Source organism: Xiphophorus couchianus, chromosome 20 (genome assembly GCF_001444195.1).
Source record: "Xiphophorus couchianus chromosome 20, X_couchianus-1.0, whole genome shotgun sequence".
In the NCBI taxonomy this organism is placed as follows: Eukaryota; Metazoa; Chordata; class Actinopteri; order Cyprinodontiformes; family Poeciliidae; genus Xiphophorus; species Xiphophorus couchianus.
Genome location: NC_040247.1, coordinates 15,210,798 through 15,234,046, shown reverse-complemented (window position 1 = coordinate 15,234,046; position 23,249 = coordinate 15,210,798). Strand labels below are relative to the sequence as shown.

General features: G+C 37.0%; 2 protein-coding genes across 2 annotated transcripts; one reads left to right on the top strand and one right to left on the bottom strand.

The window, feature by feature from the left end:
- Positions 1–136: 136 nt before the first annotated feature.
- On the bottom strand, positions 137–11,541 carry slc2a11a (solute carrier family 2 member 11a). Its single transcript, XM_028002299.1, has 12 exons — positions 8,248–11,541; positions 7,890–7,988; positions 7,144–7,304; positions 6,279–6,403; positions 6,044–6,173; positions 5,800–5,948; positions 5,084–5,271; positions 2,785–2,895; positions 1,772–1,873; positions 1,590–1,656; positions 1,001–1,128; positions 137–370 (listed from the first exon to the last, which is right to left on the bottom strand). The coding sequence occupies exons 1-12, from the start codon at positions 8,389–8,391 to the stop codon at positions 155–157; spliced, it is 1,620 nt and encodes a 539-aa protein (XP_027858100.1). The 5' UTR covers positions 8,392–11,541; the 3' UTR covers positions 137–154.
- Positions 11,542–11,640: 99 nt separating this feature from the next.
- tgfa (transforming growth factor, alpha) lies at positions 11,641–21,748 on the top strand. Its single transcript, XM_028001713.1, has 7 exons — positions 11,641–12,260; positions 13,231–13,392; positions 13,497–13,667; positions 16,291–16,405; positions 17,834–17,983; positions 18,083–18,174; positions 20,315–21,748. Exons 1-7 carry the CDS (start codon positions 12,221–12,223, stop codon positions 20,320–20,322), a joined length of 738 nt encoding a protein of 245 aa, XP_027857514.1. The 5' UTR covers positions 11,641–12,220; the 3' UTR covers positions 20,323–21,748.
- Positions 21,749–23,249: the final 1,501 nt, after the last annotated feature.

The following is a 23,249-nucleotide window of genomic DNA, read 5'->3' as shown; positions in this document are numbered from 1 at the left end:
GGAGACTCAATTTTCTATATTTGGGTTAACTTTTTGGCGTTTTAATAGTGAGACAAAAACACCCTCCTGGTGATTCACCTACAGTTTGTTTTTTTTCTTTATTAATAAAATCAAGCACACTGTGGACTGGTTGTTACAGCATTAAATAGTCTGCCTATAAGGCCGTGGAAAGACACACTTCGCCCAGCCTATATTGAGTCTGTAATTCCAAACTTCTGTCATTTTGGCTTTTGAAGTTCATCCTGTGGAATTCACTTGTGATGACTGACAGAGATTTTCCCTTCGTCTCTGGTAAAAACAGGCCGATGTACAGAGCAGACGACAGGCAGATGGCTCCGAAAGGCACAAAGCAGTATTCACTCAGTCCACTCTGCAAAAACAGCAAAAAACCCCCCAAACAAACAAAACACTTAAAATTATTGCTGTACTTTATTCTACACAGATTGAGCCCTAGAATTCATAGTGTGTTGTATTGTGTTAATTACAGGAAATACCTCGAGGTTCAATACTCAGCTTAAATTTGATAAATATATGAAAAAAATCTCAAATATAGTAAAATCTAATCTCAAATATTTTGTTATTAGGAAATTATAAGGTCATGCATTTTAACGGCAATCGCATGCAATGATTTTCTCACATTGTTTACACATCTATTGTTTGAGTTAAAATATCCTTAAAAAGCCCATTTGTTTGCATCAAATCATTAAAAAATATATAATTTACCTCACTTTGAGAGTTTTGCTCTTGTTTGCAGAAGACATAGTAATAGAGGTAATTTTCAAATATTCCAAGTCTAGCTCCTTTGCAAAGTGAGCAGTTTCATAAATTTCCAAAAAACTATATGAGAGATGTACATTTCTGCTTCCTTCCTTACCTTATGAAACAATAATTGTTTTTTCTTTTACATGGTTTCCTGTGTCTGAATCACTTCGTTTTTAAACTACATGAACTACCGGTGCAGCGGGTGTTTTAAGTAGAGGGATAAAGGCTGCAGACTGACCACCAGAAATGGGAAGATCATCCCAACGATGAACAGGTTGAGCCACATCATGGAGCCAGCAATCATGTATGCAGCTGGCCGCGCCGCCTGATTGAAGATCTCAGTGGGAAGAACGCCGGTTACTCCAGCTGAGAGAGAGAGAGTAGAAGAGAAAGCACAGTTTAGGAAGTGTTTTTAACTTTACTGGAATTTTTAAGGTATGAAGCACAAAATAAAAGTAGAAGAGAAGTATTTTTAGTATTTATTTTAAAAGACATCCCTGTTACATCTCCAGCTTATTCTGATTTTTCGAAGCAAATAGCTTTGATTCACTTATACTTTGGATAATGAGATTACAAAGAACACAGTATTAGTAATCTTTATTTCATCAACTGGTTATACTGCAGGGAAGAGACACCTCAGCAGATGTAATGCAGGTAGATTGCGTGAGTGCAGACATATTATGCTAGAAGACTTATTTTGCAGCATTACTTTAAGACTTGGAGAAAAACATAGATTTGTGCATATTTAGGGATGAGCTGCTAAAGGTTTAAAAAACACAGATTTTATTTAGGCTTTTATCTTGAGGAAAGCATTTTGTTCAGCTTACCTGGTCCCATCCCAAAGCTGAGGATATAGGTGAAGATGCAGGCCATGCTCAGGTAAGACATTGCTGTCTGAAAAAAGAAGCATCTTGTTTTCAACAAAAAGATAAAATATGCAACATTAAAATAAAAATAATTATTTTATTTTAATAATCTGCAGAGATTTGTTGGAGCGGATGCCAATAACCTCAAATGACAGAGCGATGGTGAAGACGATGGCCCAGATGGTCATGAGGAGGAATCCTCCCATCAACATGAACCTCCGACCTTTACGCTCAACCAGCAGATTCTGAAAGGGTCAAATACGCATTTTTCAGACTCTGTTTTTATTGTTGCAGATATTTGAGATTTGATACACTTTTATGTACTTGCATTGAACAGATATCCACAATATACAAAGGATAAAACATTGTTTAAATAGTCTAAGACTTGCTGGTTAAGGCAGGCTATCATTAGCTATTATCTCATTAATCTTTCAACTGAGATTTTATCTCTTTGATTGCTTAAAGAGACATCCTGAAGGATTCACTCAGTTCTGATTGGTCAGGTGGGTAATTTTTTTTAATGACACCGTAATATCCAGAATGAGTCAAATTACCTACAGAGCTGATAGTATGTGGAGGAGGATGTCAAATAAAAAGAAGAAAATCTAATTAGTTGAGTACTGTACATGGTAAAAAAAAAAAAGAAAAAGTGATATATCTTCCTCTTCAGACAACGTATGTTTACTCACTCCATATCTGGTGTATGCTATTCATACTCTGATGCAACATACACACCCACAGCGGACAGTTTCACTCCACTTAAACTGAGTTTCACTTTATAAGTTGGAAGTTAAATTTTTATTGCTGGAAAATTTGTTTAGGCCAGGGGTGGGCAATCCTGGTCCTCGAGGGCCAGTGTCCTGCAACTCATAGATGTCGCTCTGGTCCAACACACATGAATCCAATAGCTGAATCACCTCCTACGTGCAGTCAGGTTCTCCAGAGTCCTGCTAATGACCTCATTATTTGACTCACGTATGTTGAAGTAAAGATACATCTAAAAGTTGCAGGAGACCGGCCCTCGAGGCCTGGAGTTGCCCACCCCTGGTCTAGGTACTGATTCAGGCTTTTCCTCCTTTGTTAAAGCACTGCCAGTTGCAGCTTTTCTCCCTTTTCTGCAGGTTGTATAACAAGAGACTAAATGGCAGAAACTTACACACATAATACACGCTGTGAACTCATAAGTCCCAGTGCCGATTGTGACATACTGAATTTGCTCTTCAGATATGCCGGCCTCTTTAAACACGTAAGATGCATAGAAGTAAATCTGTAAGAAGAACACATAATGTGAATATGTTACAAGGGATCAGTGCTCATTTTAATGGGGTTTTAATGCATTTAAGCTGATTGTGCCAACATTTGTACTCTGAGTATTTGTGTTAATATAAAGTCTTCTCTAAAGCTGCCAAAAATGTGGTTAAGAGGTCTTAAACTCAAGATTTAGTTAGTGTTTTCAGTTCTCATAATGCTTTGAAATGTTGCAAAGATGCACAAAGTTCATCATAAATATATATATATATATATGTATATATAACACAGCCCAAACATTCATGTAATTTTGAATTTATACTCCAGAATCTAAAGGGTATCTTCAAGGGCAGGACTGTAAGGAACATAGACTAACTGGTAATTGCTCACTTTATAACACAGTCCTGTTCCCAAAAGTAACCTGTAAATCCATAAAGGTAAATGGAGTGAACTTGGGAACTGGAATCAAATTAAAAACTTTTCTGATAGCTACTCATGCCCGGTGACAGAATACTAGTAGATAATGCAGCCCAGTTTTATGCTTCAGGAAAAATTCCTGGAAAGTATCGATAAAGTCCAAGACAGTAATCTGTTGGTTCTGAAAAGATTTCTGGCGATTTAAGAGAGGAATCTGTAAATTTCAGAATAGCAACTGTAGGTTTTGGAAATTTGCTCATAATTTCCAGGTAAACTACTAGCAAGATCCAGGAAAAGTAAACTATAAGTCCCTGAAACAACTTTATGGCTTCCTGAGAGTAACGTGCAATTCCAGAGGTGGGTTGTAACCAATTACATTTACTCAGTTACATTTACTGGAGTAACTTGTTGTACTCTTTGGAGTAGTTTCACAAAATTGTGCTTTTTATTTTTTCTTTAGTAAAATTATTCTGAAGCATTTTTCTAATGCTTCATAATAATTTTTCTTAACTACATTTTTCATTTTAGTTTTCAAATATCAGAATTTACACAAAACTTTAGATTTATGTCTGACTGATGACATAACGTGTAAATATAGAATCAGATGTTGTGCTCAGTAATTCAGTGCTTACATAGCCTTTTCACAAAACATTTTTTATTATATTTGAGAAATTTCTTGGACAGTAACTTTTACTTTAACCTTACTAAATATATATTGAAGTAGTGTTATTCTTTCTTGAGCACACATTTTGGGTAACCTACCCACATCTTACCTGGTATATTCTGGAAAAATTACCCCTAAGTTACAGAAACCTGCAAAGTCAAGAAAACTAGTAGTTTTGGATAAATAATTGTCGGTTCTAAAAAGTTACAACTAAAAGTTGCTGAAAATGCCTTGAAAATTCAAGAAAGTACTGCTGGTACTGGAAAGGATCTTGATTGTTCAACAAACCTGGGGATTTTTGTAAAAGTAAACTGCCAGTTCTCAAATGTATTAGTAATTTTAAAGTTACATATAACTTCACAAAAAAGGAATCAGTTAAGATTTAGGAAAATAATTTTTTTTTTCTAGTAAAGTCATTTTCAGTAGGGATCCTGTTAGTTTGGAAAATATTTTTGTAAAATTGTAGCTTGTAAACTGTATGAAAGCAACTGTTTGTGTCTGTACACAAATCCTGTGAATCCAGAAATGTACCTAAAGGTTCTGGGAATTAATCTGTAAGTCTCTGAAAATATTCTGCAACTTGTTGACAGTGACCCATAATTTTTTGGATAAGTATCCCATAAATTCTGGAAAATAGCTGTTCAAGTTCCAAAAAGTAATCTAAAGGTTCCAGGAAAGTATGATGTATGTGATGTATTGCCTCCCATTTTCTTTTTTAAATGAGAATATGGTTGAAATCATACATAAAAATAATTGGGGCTCTTTTACACATTTATTATGATGCTTCTGCAGCCGCCTACAGTAATAAACCATTTTGAGAACAAACTGTAAAGAACATAAAGTCCAAACACAAACTTGGCAGCTCAACCTGGCGGCTCTGAGGGATCCTTCTAAATTTCCCACCAACATCCCAAGCATTCATCAAAGGAAGCCCTGACCACAAGAACATCAGATAATGTTGCTGTACATTATCTGTAAGTCCCTGAAAAATTGCTGTATTTTTTTTTCTTAGCAAAAGTGAGAAAAAAAAAAATACTGCAATTGACCATACCTCCAACAGCTGCATTATAAGTCTCTTATATCATGACAGCAGGCCTCAGTGAAAGACCCAGACCGGGGAGCTTACCGAGTCGTTTCCACAGAGCTGCATGGCACTGCTGATGATGATGACAGAGATGAGCTGCCAGCGCACAGAGCGATCAGTGAAAAGCTCCCATGGCCGCCTTGGTCTCATGCCTTTAGTTTCTGCCTGTTCCTGCAGGATCTCATCGAGCTCAGTACTCTCAACCTCACAGCCTCGGAGACGACGCAGAGCTAACCAAAGAGGGGAAAAAACATACACAAAGCGTATTGAAAGTACTTAGAGAACAAAAAAAGAAAAAGCTACAGGGTAAAGTACTCCTGTGAATAAAAATGTGTTTTTTATTTCTTTTGAGGTAGCCCTGGTATCAGCCATGGTACATGTACCATAGATTGAAAACTGGGGCTTTAAATAAAAGCATATTCATTTATTATGAAACCCAGTCAAAGTACAGACCTAAACACAGAATCTTTGGCAACAATTCAAAAAGCCTATAGAGACATATAGACTGTCAGGTGTGCTTGCAGCAAGATGGCAAAGCAAGAGGCCGGTTCTACAAAGTTCTTTTTTCCTTATACACATAATATCCTTAAAATTTTTCAAAAACATCCATGAATCCTTCCACTTATTTTTCCTTCACAATTGTTCTTTGTTTTTTGGTTGTTATGTGACGATGCGTAAAAAGGTTTCAAAGGGTATAAATGCTTTTGAAAGCCGCTGAATGTAGACTGAACTTCACTAGAACATAATACTGTACCTACCATTAATACAAGCCTCTTTGTCCCCTCTGTCGATAAGCAGGTATCTGGGACTCTCTGGAAACCACGGCAGGGTCAGAAGCTGGATGAAGCCAGGAATAGCATTACTGGCTAGCAGATACTGCCAGCATGACTCACACCCCAAAATCTCCCTTAAGAAACAAAGCGCACTTGTTTATTCATTTGAAAAACATAGACACACTTTTAAAATCCTGGACTGGCGCATTTAGAGATACCAGGAGCACACCTGAGACCAACAATCTGCCCCAGGACGACACCGAAAGCAGTGAAAACAGCCGATGACAGAGAGATGGCTCCTCTCAAGTGCTTTGGTGCACTTTCTCCAAAATACATGGGTTGTACATTCATGCTGATTCCTAAGAAACAAACATGCTCTCTCTGTAAATGAACTCTCTTTATGAATGAATGAACGTTACCCTGAGGCATGCATGGGTGATTTGGAAAATGTTTAATTGCCGTACCAGCGTTTATTCCAATCAGGACACGTGAGAGCATGATCATCTCGAACGACCCGGCAGCTCGGCTTGTGAGGGCCAACAGAGCACCGCTCATGAGAAAAACATTGTTCAGCAGCAGACATTTTTTCCTTTGTAGATGAAAAAAAAAAAAACAACAATCTTATTTGTTTCGCTGAGATTTCATAGAACAAGACAAAATTGAGAAGTGAAAGATACAAGATTTTCCCATTTATTTTGCGAATAAATGCTTAAAATTCTGGTATACATTTGTACACAGCCCATCTGAGTCAATACCTTCCAGAACAACCTTTAACAGCTTTGAAAATCATGAGATTTATGTCAGATTGGATGGATTGGATTCAGTTGTAAATATGAATTTTCACGTCTCGCCACAGACGAGACATAATCTGGACTTTGACTTGGCCTTTGTACACCTGTCTATCATTTGATCTAAACCATTCCGTTGTAGCTGTATCTGTCTGTTTTGGGTCATTGTGCTGCAGGTCTGGTCCTCTTGCAAACTCAAGCAGTAAAGGAGGATGAATGAATGTATGTTACTCTTTTCATATTTTCATTTGTAGATCAGCATGAACTAATGTATGTTTCACTTTCACGTCACAATTTTGCAGATAAAATCCCAGCAGGTTTGGTGGTTTAAATGTGACAGCATATGCAAAGGGTACATGAATACGTTTGCGAGAAAGTGGAAACAGATGTAGTTGATACAAAACACCAAAAGTGAACATTGTTATATATTTACCAATAGCATTTAAGCTTAAAGGCTAGCACCATCCGCAGGTGCTTAGATAAAAAATGAAAGTAAATGAACAATCTCTGATGACGGCAGCAGGTCTATCATTCACTTTACCTCCCAAAGCGGATGGTCATTGGTCCCGCGATGAGCGCTCCAGCAAATCCCCCCAACGAGAAGATGGAGACAATGATTGTCCACACCAGAGTCACCTGGTAGTCCTCCAGCTGGATGTCCCAGCGTTGCAGGAAAGTCTCATTGATGAAGGTTTGAATGAACTATTAGAGAGAACACGAAGGTCAATATTTGATCCTAGATTCCTGGTTAACACTGACACTTATTATCTCTCTTAGCTCAATTTCATATCTTGGTTTGTACATTTATGTTTTGGAAGGTGATCCACATAAAACAAATTCTTCCATATGTCTTTTAATGTTTCAAAATCCCTCACTTCTCAGAGTATATTTATAGTTTAAACTTAAGGAAGATTTTGTTCTTTAAATTTCATTGCAGATGCTTTGCTCAGCAAAAATCATGAGAAACAATCTCACCTCAAGAATTAGAGTTTGTTACTCAACATATCTGGGCACTTTACAAGAATGACTAATCACTGACACAGCAGACCTAATTCTCACTTGTGCCAAATCACCGTATGACCCAAATATTAGGTCACAGAGTCTGCAGACTTCTTACAAGCAATGAAAACTTTCGCGAGCAATAAAAAAAATCCTCTGCTTAAATCTATCCCGTTTCATGTTAAAGAGATGCAATTTGGGTTTTTAGAGCAGTTGTTTATATAACATATGTTTGAATGTAACTCGCAGTTATAGTGGAGATCCCTCACACAGGAACAAGCAGCTTACAGTTGTTGGAGCATTCATTATGGCCAGGTTGTAGCCGTACTGCAGAGTTCCTCCGATGGCCGCAGAGGCAACCATGAGCACCAGCGTCAGAGGACTACCCTGCCAGAAGAAGGAAATAAACATCTTCACTGATGACATGTAGAAACACAGAAAAGGCGGTGAAGTCAGAAACTATCGTGAGAGCAAAACCGTCTCTAATCTCAATTTTAAGTTTAATTCACTGAAAAGTTTGGAAATTGCTCTGTGCTGCACTCATGAACATGCTAAAATCTTTGAATGAAAATACGCGTAAAACATTCAATAAAACATGAAAATAAGCTCTTTACGTGTAATAAATAAAAATAAATGAATTGTTTACCTTTTGCATCCCTGAAGTTGTCATTTTTAAGTTGAGGTAAAGGTGACTGAGTGAGGACCAGCACAAGCGCAGAGATCGGCTGATTGCAAGCAGTGATCCCCAGAAGCCAGAACCTGAACAGCAGTGGACCAAATGTATTTGCATGCAGCAGAGTTGGGCCTTATTTGATTGGCTGAAGTTGTTAAAAAGCCTGTTAACACATAAACAGCCAAACAGTGAGATGACGCTTCACCAGCTTTCTTTGAACAACACAGAAATGATTTACCTGAGAAAACTGCATATTCTTCCTTTAAGTCTAAAGACTTTAAAATATGCAGCATAGTGGGAGTTCAACTGGGATGCTAAGAACAGACACAAATGGGTAGATTCAGCCACATGGAGTTTTATTTAATAAGTAAACTGCAGAATGAATGGATAACTTGTAATGTCCCGTCAAAAACATCAACCTGTGGAAAATATTCTGGGATCAAAAACTCACATCAACACTAATTTTAATCAATTTATCTTTTATGTTTATTTTTATATATTGGATAAAGAGCCCTTTGGAGACAAGAAAATACCCTTTCTTAATACCAAAGAACTTACCAGAGTACAGTATATTTTCTAACATTTTTTAAATCTTTAATATTCACATATCAATTATCTTTTTTGACACTAATAATGTGAGATATTAGATAATGCTTCCCAGTTTGTAGACAAAAACGTACTTTGAAGGGATGTAAATAAATCAATACATTTCAATGCTACTGAAATGCATTTATTTCAGTAGCAGTTGCATTACTTGTAATCCAAAGTAATGCAAGTCAGTCAGACATAAAGGGCTGAAGAGACACAGATTGCTCCATGAAAAGCATAGCAAAGATTTAAATAAGTAAGTAAATAAATAAGAAATAATACTCACCCTCTAAAAAAACATCCTGATCAACGGTTTGCATTTGTTGTCATTTTTTTATTTATGCCAACACAGCCAAATTTAGCGAAAAAGTAAAAATAAAATATGTCCAGAGATCCGGGATGGCTAAAAGTCTGCATTAACCGCTAATTTATTCTCTTCAATTGAAGTGAATTAAACAACCATGCCCAGCAGATGGCGCTGTTTCCCACCCCTCCTGCTGGACTCTATTATTATTGGAAGATGTCCTTTACAGTAGAGAAGCTGGAAGAAGCACATTTACAGAAGTTTACACGAATCACTCAGGGGACAGTAATATTACCTTCTGAAACAGCAGCTTATTATCATCAGCTGATACTGTACAGACATCAGACGTGATTTTATTTTTCAGATCTCTTATGTCTTAAAATAAGTCAAATTAAATTAAATACATTTTTATTTTGAAGCACATAAAAAAGCAACAAAATTAGACTTGAAGTGCTGTACAAAAAAAAGAACAAATTAAAAGTAAATACAAGCAGAAAATGCAAAGTACTGAAGTTTCTAAGAATAACTGAGTCTAGTCCAACAAAAGCAGGCTATACATTCACCTGCATCGCTTTACAGCTTGAAGTGATTTGAGATTCTGAGACGAGCTGAGTCATGGGTCCATCTTGAACAATCCTACAAGTAAAATGTTTTACTTCTGCATTAAACAGGGAGAACCATCTATCTTTAATGGGAACATTACCATAGCTACTGCCAACTTTGCAGTTTTTGTCCTATTCATTTTACTAAAATACATATTGTCAACATTCATCTTTTGCTGAGTAAATTCAGGTCCTGAGAGCCCAGTCTATATAATTTTATATCTGTTGGGATGTTCAAAAATCCACATTTCAGCAGATTCTGGCCAGAAGATTTAAATTTATTATTATCAGCGAATCTGTTGGACAGATGACTGAACAGAAGGAATGCAGGATTAAAGTTCAGCCTAAAGTTGGAGGGAAAACATAAATCATCTGAATACTGAGAAGTGAAAGGAGAAACAGAAAAAAAGAAGACAAGTTGTACGACTACAGCGGCTCTACATCAAGGTCGGGGTTTCCTGGTTTTTGGGGAAAAAAGCTGGTCAACCCACACATTGCATCAAAACATGGATCACAAAAGCTTAACATCCGTCTGTCCATTATTTTCAATAAAATGTTCTTCTTTGAGCACCTGGTCATAAGCTTTCTTGGCATCTAAGAATAAACTGTAACAGCGTCTTTATTTGTTTGTGCTTTTCTAATCTCTGATTCTTAACATAGGATGGAATCCTTGGTGTTTCCTTTATCCCTACAGCCACTTTGCTGCTGATTAAATTATTGCTTGCTTTCTACATAGTGACTGAGTCTGTCACTTAGCAACAGATTCATCTCAATCAGAAGTTAAAACAATAGACAGCCTACTTTCTGTATTTTCTGTAAATATTACAGGAAAATTACACAGACAAAATGTACTACTTTTCTCAAAAATTAAACCCTAATAGCTTATAATGTATGATTATAATATAATCTTATTCAGATATTTCAGAATATTATTCTGAAACAGCTGTGGGGATTAGAGATTGTAGTTTCAATAGGAGTCAATGGGGCTTTTTTGTTCTTAGATTTGTTATATGAAAAAAACAGAAAACATTTTTAAGTGTTTTCTTTAGCATAATGTAATAAAAGTGACATTTGAAGGACAAAAGCTCTGATAATTATTCAGTGTTTGGAAGTTTGATCAAGATTTAACCTAAAAAAAGCTGAAAAAAAAATTATCTGTACCTGTAGCATTTTTAAGTGTACACTTTGTACTTAATGATGAGTCAAGAGGCCAGTTAATTTTAAATCAGATTGTGCTCAAAAACAAACAATGCATGAAAGTGAATATTTTGGTAAATCACGTATTCAATACTGATCTTAAAAAAAAAAAGACATTCCCAACTACCCAACATTTTGGAACAACTGTTTGTGGTGGCATTTCTTTACTTAGTGAAAACAGTAACATAAAGTAACAAAACTGACATTTGAACAGTACAAACCTTCATAATTGTTGAATGTTTGGTAATTTTAAGTATGGATAAAGTAATAAATTATGCATTGTTTTTGTACAGCTCTGTTTTTATAGAATTTGTTCAGAAGTGGATATTCTTACCACTTCTTTCATCTCATTCATGCAGCTGGAACAGAACTGTGCCACTCCTTCTGACTGCGCCATCCAAGATTCACAAAGGAGCATTATGGTAGGTCCTTCCTCCCAGCTGCTGTAAGACTCTAAAACATCACTACTCTCAATAAACACAGTAGGTTGTTTACATTCCTATTATTTGCATATTTTTGCTATTTTTTTTATTGCTATAAGATTGACCTTTTTGCATTTATGGAACAGTTTGCACATTTGAAATGATTGTATTTAGTTGCACTGAATACAATAATAAACAGTTATTATTATTATTATTATTATTATTGTTATTTTGACCTTACCATATCGCTCTTATTTTCAAATTTTCTGTTTTTGGATTTTGTTGCTATCTTCGTGTACCTGAATGCTTCTGCCTGTCACCACCTCTGCTGCTGACTTGCACGTCCCCACTGGGTGTCATTAAAGAATAGCTCAAATAATTCATGTAACGGTGTTACTAAGGTTAGGTGTCACACGGCATAATTTATATTTATTACATTTTTAACAAGCCAACACAAAGCGAGTGATATTGAGGTCAGAGTGAGACCTCTTCTCCCCCTCCCCCATCTGTCTCTAATTGGTCTGCTCTGACAGGATTACGGGAGTTTCCTCAATTGAGCAGCATCGCCAAGTGAAAGGCTGTGGCATCCAGGGGAGAAGATACGGAAAACTCGGCTGTCGTTGCTTCAAAACCACTTTATCTATTGTTTTTCTTTCTATCCAGTGGATTAGATGCTTGTGTTTGACAGTGGTCGGCGGCTGTAGCTGAAGGATTCCCGGATTAAAATAACCATCAGTGACATCGCTGCTGTTTCTGCTGCTGCACCTCTAATGTGGTTCTCCAACGCGCCCGGATTTCTCTGAAGCCGCTCTTCAGATCCTTCAGCCGGCACAATGACTCGGATTTTGTGGGATGCTATTTTTCTCATAAGCGGTGAGTCTTTTGAGCTGAAGTGTTAAGTTTTGTTTTAGATAACCTAAGTAACTGGTTTTTTGTTTTTTTTAAAGAAACAACTTGTGTGGCAAGCAGGTTTGACAGTAAAATACTATTTTAATACCAATTAAGAATTAATATAAGATTAATATTTAATGCACTTCTATTTTAATTAGAAGGACATTTTGCTGTGCGTCCTGCTTGTTTCTGTTTTTGTTGTCGTGACTGGGGTTGCTGTGTATTTATAGTGCCTTGGTCTCATCCTTTTAGTGGATGTTTAACCCTGTAAACCATTGTTTGATAAAAGGTAAAGCTAAAGGTCACATTGTCATAGGTAAATATGACTGCTTTTATGATTTTATTTAGACCTTGCATTTGTTTAACAGAAACGTTGCAATTAATTTTTTAAGTGGATTTTAAAAAATATTTAAGGTGTCATTCAAACTCTGTGGAGTTCTTACTCTATCCTGTCTCACATTTGCCAAAGACATCTTGATGATCGCCAAGTCTGTGAGGAAAACATGTGGATTGATGAGACAAAAGTGGAACCTTTTGGAAGGTTCCACTAGAGAAGAACTTCTTCAAACTTTCACTTTCCATCAAGAACCATAAACTTTCAGCCAGAAGTAAAATGGAATAGTTTAGCTCTGTCTTTAAACATCCAGTTAAAAGCATATTGATGAGGTACAATGGTCTTGTAAAAGAGTTTAGACCCATATCCAATTGGGAATTTGTGGCAAGACTTAAACATAACATTCACAGACCCTCTCTGTCCAATCTCACTGAGCTAAAGCTATTTTGAAAAGAAGAAATAGTTAAGAATTGCAGAGTTGGACATGTAAGTGGATCTGTAAATTGTTGAGTCTGGAGGTCTAAATACAAATGCAATTTAGAGATAGTTTTTTTTTTTTTTTTTTCAGAGAAGAGGTGTATAAAATATGTTTAGAAACACTTGTATTCCCTTGTGCAGGTTCCTTCTTTACATTTGGAGCAGGTCCAAGCGATTCAGCTGTGATTGAAGCGAATGTTTCCATCGACGCCATCGCCACCTCTGCTCCAGATGCACCCAGTAATAATTCTTTGACCACCAGTGGCAAAGGAAAAGGCACAGCTAACTTTCTTACAAGTAGAAGTAAGTTGAGTAATTGTAAAAATGCATAAAAGCAGTCTTTTCTCTCTTTTTTTAAACTTTCTGTAGGAGTTTATTTCCTTTATATCTTTGCATTTTGTTTCCAGGTTCTCTTTTTACAGAGCAAACAAATTCAACAGTCACAGATGCTGCAGTTAGTCTTAATACCTCTGCTGCTGCTTCTCGCACCCCAACAAGCAGCTCCTCCACAACCATCAGCAGCACAACCTCAACAACCAGAAGACCTGCTGCAACAACCAGCAAACGTCCAGTTAAAAGTATGTTTCATTCCTCCTCTCATAGCCATGCTGCTTCCCCTGGACAGATCCACACTGCTGTTTCCATTATGGGCACAGTGTGGCTAATAACTGATCCTCAGGGCAGTAATTATGAGAAATTAACAATAATGAGCTGTATTTTCTGCTATTGCCCCAAATGCTGGCGCTAGAGTATTGAATTATTATGTGAAAAGCAAATAACTTTCCCTTAAGAGCTGGTGTTTTGTGTCGGTGTTCCCCCTGGAATCGTCTGCCAAAATCACATGGAAAGAGAGAGGGCTTGGTAGGCAGATGCCTGTAGGACAACAGAGTGCTTTCATGGAGTCTGAAGGATGGAGACAATGCATGCAGGCTGCGATCCAAACTCCCATTTACCGTTGGAATGGAGAGTGTGACGCGGCCTGTAATGCAGCGATCTGTCTGCATATCCATCCTCCTTGTCACCCTGAAAGCCACACTGTGGCATCTGTTTCGGGTGCTTGAGAAACACTTTTTGTTTGTTTGCGTCAGCGATGGAGGAATTTGTGTGACAGTACAGCTTACGTGTGAGAAATGCTCTGTTTTATCTGGGCGTTATGTTCGATCTGGTGCGGATTTTTTTCTCGTCAGGGTGTAAATTGAGATTGCTGTTTTTATTTATTTATTTTTTAAAAGAAGAAAAAAAAGAAACGCAGCTGTTGTTGCTGCAGGGATGTTCACTTTCTAAGAACCCAACGCGGGTTGATGGACAGAGGTTTTTGTCTGTTCTCTCACCAGGAGTTTTCTTTGGCTGTAATTGTGCCTCCAAGATGTAATCCAGCACATCATGGAAGAAAAGGCTTAGCGGCCTTACCGTTGGTGGCGTGGGTGTCGGCTTTAGTACAGGTCTCTGTTTCAGGCCTCTAACAAGCTTTTGTTATTTTTAGATTTATGTCATTTATCGGTACTATGTTGTGAGTACTGGCCTATTTTTAAGTAAACCAAATTAGTTTGTTGTACAGTGTTACTTTTCTGGGTTCTTCCCCATTGGAGTGGGGGGAAAAAACACACAAATATAAAAACAATTGTGCTCACAGTGTGTTTTAGAACCTTTTAACTGGTATCCTCATAGACCCAGTGGATAACCTGTAAGTGTTTTGAGATGATAGTTAAGGGTTAAAAATGTGTGTGAAGTCATATTCTTTTAATAGCTTTAATTTACCTGTAGATAGAAGCATTGGGAACATTGACAACTTATTATAAATCAAAACAAAGAGATATTAAATCTGTACCCAATTTACAGAATGTGAGAGGAGGAAAATGATCAAGTTGTCTTAAAAAAAAAAAAGTCATTTCTGCATGTTTCTTTACAAACCAAAACATATTACTGTAAAACCTGAAGAGTTAGCTTCCCTGGCTAACAGCAGGTATCACTTTAATGTTCTTCACATCCGAGTTGCATGGAGTCGCCTGTGCGCAGGTGTTCCAGCCCAGGGCAATCAGGCTGCAGTCTGTCTGTGCATTTCTTAGTTCTACCATAAACGGCATGTTTGTTGTTGCCCTACAAGTTTTCTATTAGACTGAGGTCTAGTGTTTGGGGTGGCCACTCTGTAACATTGATTTTGCTTATTTGGAACCAAGATGCTGCTCGCTTACTTGTGCGTTTGAGGTTGTTGCTTTAGCAAAAGGCAATGTGACCTTTTTAGGCATTTTAATGCATTCAACCTAATCCATTATCTATGCGATTAATAGACCCAACGTCACAATATGATGCTTGTATGAGGAATTTGTCTGCAGTTCCTAGATCCCAAAAGAACAATCTTGCTTTCAACATTTCATAAAATGTTACACAATTTCTCTCTAGGCCAGTCAGTGGATTCTTTGGCAAATCATAACCTCTTCAGCTCCTGTCTTTTGGGGGTTCTTGGTTGGTGTTGTGGCTCAGTTTGTCAGATAGCTGAAGCTTAAAAAGTCGGTGGCTGTGAGACATCAGTATATATATTAAGGAGGATAAATTATTTTAATATTCATTAACTATTCAGCTCTATGACCTATCAAATATACTGTATATTTGGAGAATTATTATTTTTTTACCTTTACATTGAGGTAACAGTCTCAGGACTGAGGCCGTCTTCATAAACAATTTTTAAACTTGCAGTAATTCCAGTGTGTAAAACAGATATGCAATGTCAAAGCTTGACTCATTCCCAAACAATACCGAAGGTTGTGACTAATCATAAGTTATTTTTAAAGATTTCTGGATTTTTAAATTGCCAAAACAATGTTAACCTTGGAAATACCAGACAAATCAGAATAGCAATTATCTTAGATGTCTGGTTCTGTAACCACATTTTGAAGTGATCTTAAGAAAAACAATTTAAGTTAACAACTAAAGCATAAAGGCTTCGCCTGTAAGTGCTCCTGTTGCTGCTCTAACATCTGGACAGAGGTTAAAGATTCTCAAATGTCCTGTCACTGTCCTCAGCAGGGTTATTTTGATTACCGTGTTGCATCTATAGCAACAAGTTGAGATGAATCGCATCAATTTTGTGGGGACACTGGTAATCAGTGATGCTTTAATTTATTAGATGATGTATTGACATTGTATTGCATTTTTGTTCGAACCGATTTTACATTTTAAAATAGATACTGTTTGCCCTCACAGAGTTTGTGGCTGCGGCAGTTCGGTCTCATTTCGATGACTGTCCTGACTCTCATCAGCATTTCTGCTTTCATGGCACCTGCCGCTTCCTGATCCTGGAGGAGACACCTGCATGTGTGTAAGTTATCAGATTATTATTGAAAATCCTACTTGTCAAATTCTGCTGTGACTCCTGACCTGAAGACAACAAAGACCTACGCAATTGCTGCGATTGCTTTAGATTGTTTTTTGCCTATGGAAGCTCCCAGCAGCTCTGCATGCTGTTGGAGCAAAGTGTTGCCATCTGCCAGCTGAGACATTAGTGCAATCTTAAGATCTAAAGCCGTTGGTGCTGGAAAGCTGGAGTTAGTTTTATGGTGCATGCTTTTAGTTTGCGTTGCCAAGGAATCACAAATAAGCCAAGTGATTTAGTCAAACTTTGCAGTAAGAAAATTCAACATAAACTGTAGCAATCAAACATTCATATGTGGTTGTTGGAAAAGCACAGGGAGTTTTCATATTCTCTTACCACATTTCCTGGTTGCAGGTTTTTAAATCTTCTAAATCAGTGATAAAACGCATTGTTTAGGCTTTGAATTGTCAGTATGGTTTAATGAAGATCTGCAGATGCCTCAGAGTGTTTTTAAAAGTAAACTCCAGAAACATCTCTTTAGCTTTGCATGTTTCAGTTGACATATTTTATTCTTAATAAGCTTATGTTTTCTTGCTTATGTTATTTAATTGTATCTTATATTCTTTAGAGATGTTAATATTTTTAGTCAATATTAATTTCTGGGCTCTTTAGGTTTGACCAGCTGATTTTGACCGTTCTGATTTCTTTTCCTTTTTTTTTTTATCCGAAGTGCTATTACACATAAAGAGAAAATAATGCTGTGGGTTCTAATAGAGATGGTAGTTTTGAACGGAACAAAATAAAGGAATTTCAAGAATATCCTCATGTTTGCATCACAGCTATTTAACCTTCTAGACCCTCGCTTCCCCCAACAAAAATCCTCAACCTTTATCTAAGTTTGACTCAATAGAAGTGCATCATAAACCAAACATGGTGAGATTTCTTAGTTTTCATAATCCCCAGCTTTTCAGGGGAATATCGGCCGAGTCCAACCTCAGGCTGGTTGATCTCAAACGTTGTTTATGCACATTTTTATGACGTCGGATCGCCTTACTTTTGGAGACATTGTTGACATGCGCAGAACTTGATTTATGTTTTAGTACCCCACAATTTATTTTTATTAATGTGTTTTTGTTTTAGATATATTTACAATGTACATTTCTAAATTTATTTTAACTTATTTGTTTCATGTGCAGTTGATAGAAATAATAGCTGACTGCACTACATATGACCATTTGTGTTTCCAGATGTTTTAAACAGTTTTGTCTTGGGTTTATTTATTTACTTACTTATTGGTGGGGATTAATTTATTGCTTTCAACATCCCACTTGTTATTGGAGGTTTTGCCTTTCAGCCAGTGAACCTGCTATAGGAGGATTTGTATAAAATCCAGCAACGCCTGATGTCTGTTTCGACTTTCTGTCCTTGTTGCAGGTGTCATCCAGGCTTTGTCGGGATGAGGTGTGAGCACGCAGACCTGCTAGCTGTAGTAGCAACCAACCACAGAAAGCAGGCTGTGGCCACAGTGCTCGTGCTGTGCGTGATTGGATGTGTCCTCATCATGGTGTTGTGTTCGTTCTTACAGTAAGTCACCTGCATGATGCGTTTAAAAATTTAGACCACCTTTGCAATGTGCATCACTTCATGGCTGCTACTTCAGCGATTCTACCGTCTCTCGTTCAGCTGCTGGTGGAGGGAGGACTGTCGGAGGCGGAGTCGAGCGCATCTCTATCTGGCAGAAAAGCACGGAGCGACATGTTATCCACCAGAGAGTGGTACTTCTCTTTCTTTCTCTGTTGTGTTGGATAAAAAAAAAACCGACATGTTGAAGCTCAGATTTTTTGAGTATTAGTTGAGTGTGTAATTTTTATCAAAGTTTACAGTCAGCAGTTGAATGTATCCTGTGAAATGTTAAACATTTCTTCAGGCTAAAAAAAAAAAAAATCCAACCTATGGAAACAGGTTTCCTGAAGCAATCAGCACCTGCTGCTTGATTGACTATTTACCTCATCATTCCTTGTCTATAGTTTTAATCACCTTCATTCTGAATACTTATGAGTGTTATTAGGAATAAGTATGTTTGTATTTTATAGTACATTTAATGTCACACATTTCTTTACACAATCACATCATCTTTTAAATAAGGCTTATAGGATTATTTACATTACAAAAAATAAATGTTCACATGACCTCAAAACAGACAAATTCTTAGTGCTATTCCAATTCTGAATATTTGTGTAAAGAAGCTGAGAATGGCTTAAAATATTCATTTGCTGTGGTTTCTCTCAATATCACAAGTTGACTCTGCTGTGTTGGTTTCTAGTTTTGTTTTATTTTCTGGATTAGTCCCTTCTTGCCCCAATAGAGCAACTTGTCTTGACTTTAAGAATCAAAATATCTCGATTAAATATTAGGACGGTATGCCCAGCTGTGATTGTGTTGCACTGATGCCACTGCTTGGCTTTGACTCTTCACCTCAATCTAATCCCAAAACAACAGTTAAAGAAACTAAATCAGAGTGATTACGAAAGCAAACACACGATACCTTTTTCCGGGAAGATAATAGGATACCTTGATGAGCCGGATTATACAGAGTAAGAACTACTGGTTTGAGAGAGACGGATCAACTCCCGGCGGACTTAGCTCGTTAGAGATCGGATATATTGGCAGCCGCTGTGAATGCAGTTAGAACACCGTGTTTTGAGGTTGAGAAAACGATCATGGTGTAAGGCAAATGATCCTAGCTGAGAAGACAGAGTGTGAAAAAATTATAATTTAGCGCTGAAATGTTAGTTTGAGCTGTTTTGAGATGGATAGAGTTTGCTCTTAGATCCTCTACTGCATAGAGGACAAGTAGCTTCCTGATTCTCCAAACCTTTGTTACTCTGTGTTTTGCCTGTAAGATCAGTTTCTGATAAAGTGGCCACAGAAAGCAAACCATCTATACTAAACCTCAGCAGTTAAATTCCTCACCTTAACCAAACATTGGTCATGTTTTTAACCAAATATTTATTTTTGCACAACTTTAGTTTAAGAACACCTTTTCAACCTTGTGATGTAAAATTCATCTTAGTAATTGATGCTCTTGTTGGTTCCAGTTTCTCTCATTCTTTTTTTTTTATGTCAGAAAGAGTTGGTGATCCAACCGTGTAGTTAAATGTGATGACCATAACCAACTTTCCTTCAGCAAAAAGTCAGTGTTGTGGAGAGTTCAGGCATTCTGCCTTGCACAAGTCATCCACTTTTATCTGCCAAATCAAATCCAGAGGCTCGAATTAATTTTATTTTCTTCAAGCTTTTATGTCATAGACCAGCTTAGAGTAGCGTCTGACTTTTACATGGGAATGAAAAGGATACAAGGTTTCCAGTTTTCATACAAATAAAAATCTAAAAGTATCATCTACATTTTCAGAAATGACATCTAGTGCAATAAATTACTTTCAGAAATCACCTGTTATTGTTGGTCAATTTCTGTGTGTAATTGAATCTGTTCTTTGAAGTCATCAGAGGTTTGTTAGAAAACCTCAGTGAATATTCAGCATCATGAAGATGGAGTATAACAGAGGTCAGATTTACACACCAGGTGACTGAAAACAAATGGATGTCACACTCTCCTAAATTTGTATATGTAACATAACTTGAAATTGTGTAATCTTTTAATTCCATGTTGGTCTATCACATAAAATCCTTTAATTTTTTTTTTTTTTATAATTTGGTTAACTGGTCACAACTCCTATGACTTTTTTTGCTGTGTAGTTGGTTTATCCAAAAATTGCTCCAAGAGAAGTTGACACTAATTTATGCACCAAATGATTTTTTTTTTTTTAGTTATTTGTGTATTTTGTGTCCTCGTCAAGAATCATTGCAATTGAACACAGGCAATTTTTGATAACACTATTTTTATTTACCTTTCAGTGGTTTGACGAGACGCTGTTTGAAACATTGTGTGTCTCTGACCCTGGAGATTCTTCTAAAACGATCAAGAACATCAGAGGTAAAGTGCTGCCCTCTTCAACATGACTGAGTTGGATTTTTTCATGTGGGAAGTGAAAAGCTCAATTATATTCCTCCCCCAATCTGCACCACACCGACTGACTGGGGCTTTTGGACTGCAGAAAACGATGGATGCGTGCGCCTTGCTCTCACTTTCAGTGGCTACACACTCAGAACTGTGTCAGTCTGTTTGGACCTCATATCACGCCTGGAAAAGAGCTCGATGTCCTTATTACCGTTTCTGGATGACTCACAGGACATCAACTCAACTGACTGCTAAATATTCAACCATTTTTAACTAATGGCTTCAGGATGACCATTAGCTTTTCTCATAGTTGAGAAGACCACAGTTCCTATTTTTATCTTTCTTTTTTAATCGTCTCTGCACGTTTTTCCTCAGAAGTCGTTGCGCACGAAGGACATTTTTAGTAACTGGTGGTGTGGGGGGAAACTGATGCTTTAAACATGTTTTAGTGTCTGTTTTTTTTATAAAAGAAGGAACTCACTTCACCTGATGGAAGTAGGAATTGTTTAACTGGTCTGACTGATGTCACATTTCCTGGACTTCAGCTTTTATAAACAGTGATCTGCAATATAAAGTTGCTCTGATAAACCTCGGAGGAAAACCGTAAATTCCTACATTGAAGCTGTCAGCTATTTTAATTCCTGAGCTGTTGAGTGCTTTTCTCAGATTTGCAATCTGTAACGGTACCAACGTATGCGCATCCTGGGTGGTCATACTTTTTGTTCTCGATGCAATGTTTTTTTTATTTTTTATAAAGGTGCACTTTTTTAAGGTTTCTTGCTCTTTTTGTAAATATAAACTTTACACACTGCACATTGCTTTATGGTAGCATCCACATGTGGAGATGCCAAAATAAAACCACTAATTCTGCCTGAATGAGCACCGAACAAGCACAGTTTGTACTCATCATCTGGGGATGCATGCGTGGAGTCATCTAAAAGAAAAGCGGTGTGTTACAGCTTTGGCTCTACTTTGATAATTTTTTTTTTTTAAAAGAGAAAAGCCTCAGAATGCTTGAAGAACTTTTTGAAGGAATTTGTAATGCTGGCATGCCTGAGTTTGTGCTTTGTGTGTGGGAGAAGAAAATGGGATTGTACAACGAATGTTCTGGTATCTGTATGCCAAAAAACCTCTAAGATGACGATAAACGTTTTTGTTTACAAGATATAATTTTTTTTCACGTGTCAAAAACAGAGCAAATACGTCTAATATATTATTAGAAAAATCGTCTAAAATGTGTTGTAACTTTACCTGGTCAGATTTTTGTTGTCACAGCTGGAAAGCCTCACTTATTTGTTTGCTTTCCAATGAAAGATTAAAAATGAAATGTTTGTCTGTGTGTATTTTATATAGGTACAGTTGAGCACACACTGCTGTTAAAATCCCATTTTCTATAGAATTCAACTTTAAAATCAAATGTGGCAAAAGAAAGTGTTAAAGGTTAAGAAGAAAATGTGCAATCCCTTTAATACTTTGTTGAAGCATCCTTTAATTCAGTTTCAGCATTTGGTGGTCTTTGGTCATAGTCTATCAGCACATAATGTCTTCACTTATCAATATTTGATTCTTTAAACTCACAAAAGTTCTCCATATCAAATTGTGAGGATCTCTCTTATCCACAGCTCTCTTTAGGGAGATTTAGTCTTTTAATTTTTAATCTTTTTTTTTTTTTTTACTCTAGTTGGATCTCTATATAGTGGAGCTCACTATAATGCTGAAAATTAAAACCTAGCTATCTAGCAGAAACTACATGGTGTTGGATTAAAAGCTGCAACTGTTCATGTACACATCATCATACTCCACCACTATGCTTCACTTTGGGTGTTTGTTCATTTCCTGTGTTGAATGTTGTTGGTCAGCGAGTTCAGAAAAACGTCACTCCTTTATTTGCTTTTAGCGACACAGCACTTTTGAAAGCAGGTCAAACTGCCAGTATAATGTAAAGCAGCTACATTAGCTGCCCTCAAAGGAGCACCTAGCATGAAGAAGAGAACTCAGGTCATTGATTGGTGGAGTTTAACCTTCTTGTTCACAACAAAATTAAACAACGGTGTAGCAGCCATTCTTTTTTTTTTTCAGACTTTATGTTTTTGTTTTAACTTTCTGAAAGTTTTTAACATAAATCTGTGCAGTGAGAGTGAGGCAAGGAGCAATCTGGCTCCTGTTGGTTCACCTGCTCTCTTTTGGTTTACTGGACAGCCTGTTTGCCAGCAGACCAGACCACTTATCACTTGCAAAATAATTGGGAGATTTTACATTAGGCTAACGTTTAACTGAGCTCCCACCTCTGGGTAAATGAGGCAGAACATTTGAGGAAAAACACTGTGTTCTCTTTAAAGTGGACGAGGCAGCTACCGTATTAAAAAGTTCCTAAATCTGGTTTCATTGAAGCATGATTCTCCTGCAAGGTTTTGAGAAATTTTATCCACAATATAGATTTTTTTCTTTGAAACAATTTTTTTGTTTTTAGCCTCCTCCTTTTTATAAATTTTGGAAAAACATCCACTTTCTGTTTAGTCACTGTTTTCCACATTTTCTCCAGTTACTGATTGCAGTTCTATAGTGTCTTATAGATAAGGCTGTGAAATTATTTCTTTTTATACCTTTGGACAATGAGATCCTTTGTTGGGGTCTCTGAGCAAACTGTAATTCTAGTTGAGGGCTCTACCACCTGTAATTCTGGAACTGCAAGTGCTCTTTGACCTTCCACCATGTCTCTTTAATAATTTGGTTGAAACAGTGCAGAACCAACAAATTTTATAAGATATGGATGTAACATGCACCTCTAGTAGCTATTTTAGTTTATTTCTGTATGGAATAATTCCTGCATTA

Excerpts from the sequence above, each read along its gene's own strand:
- slc2a11a (XM_028002299.1), bottom strand. The coding sequence starts at position 8,391 with ATGCAAATACATTTGGTCCACTGCTGTTCAGGTTCTGGCTTCTGGGGA. Across the intron at positions 6,174-6,278 it reads CCTGATTGGAATAAACGCTG|GAATCAGCATGAATGTACAA; the intron begins GTACGGCAATTA and ends TTTGTTTCTTAG. Across the intron at positions 371-1,000 it reads TGATCTTCCCATTTCTGGTG|AGTGGACTGAGTGAATACTG; the intron begins GTCAGTCTGCAG and ends CTGTTTTTGCAG.
- tgfa (XM_028001713.1), top strand. The coding sequence starts at position 12,221 with ATGACTCGGATTTTGTGGGATGCTATTTTTCTCATAAGCG. Across the intron at positions 12,261-13,230 it reads TGCTATTTTTCTCATAAGCG|GTTCCTTCTTTACATTTGGA; the intron begins GTGAGTCTTTTG and ends TCCCTTGTGCAG. Across the intron at positions 13,393-13,496 it reads TAACTTTCTTACAAGTAGAA|GTTCTCTTTTTACAGAGCAA; the intron begins GTAAGTTGAGTA and ends TTTTGTTTCCAG.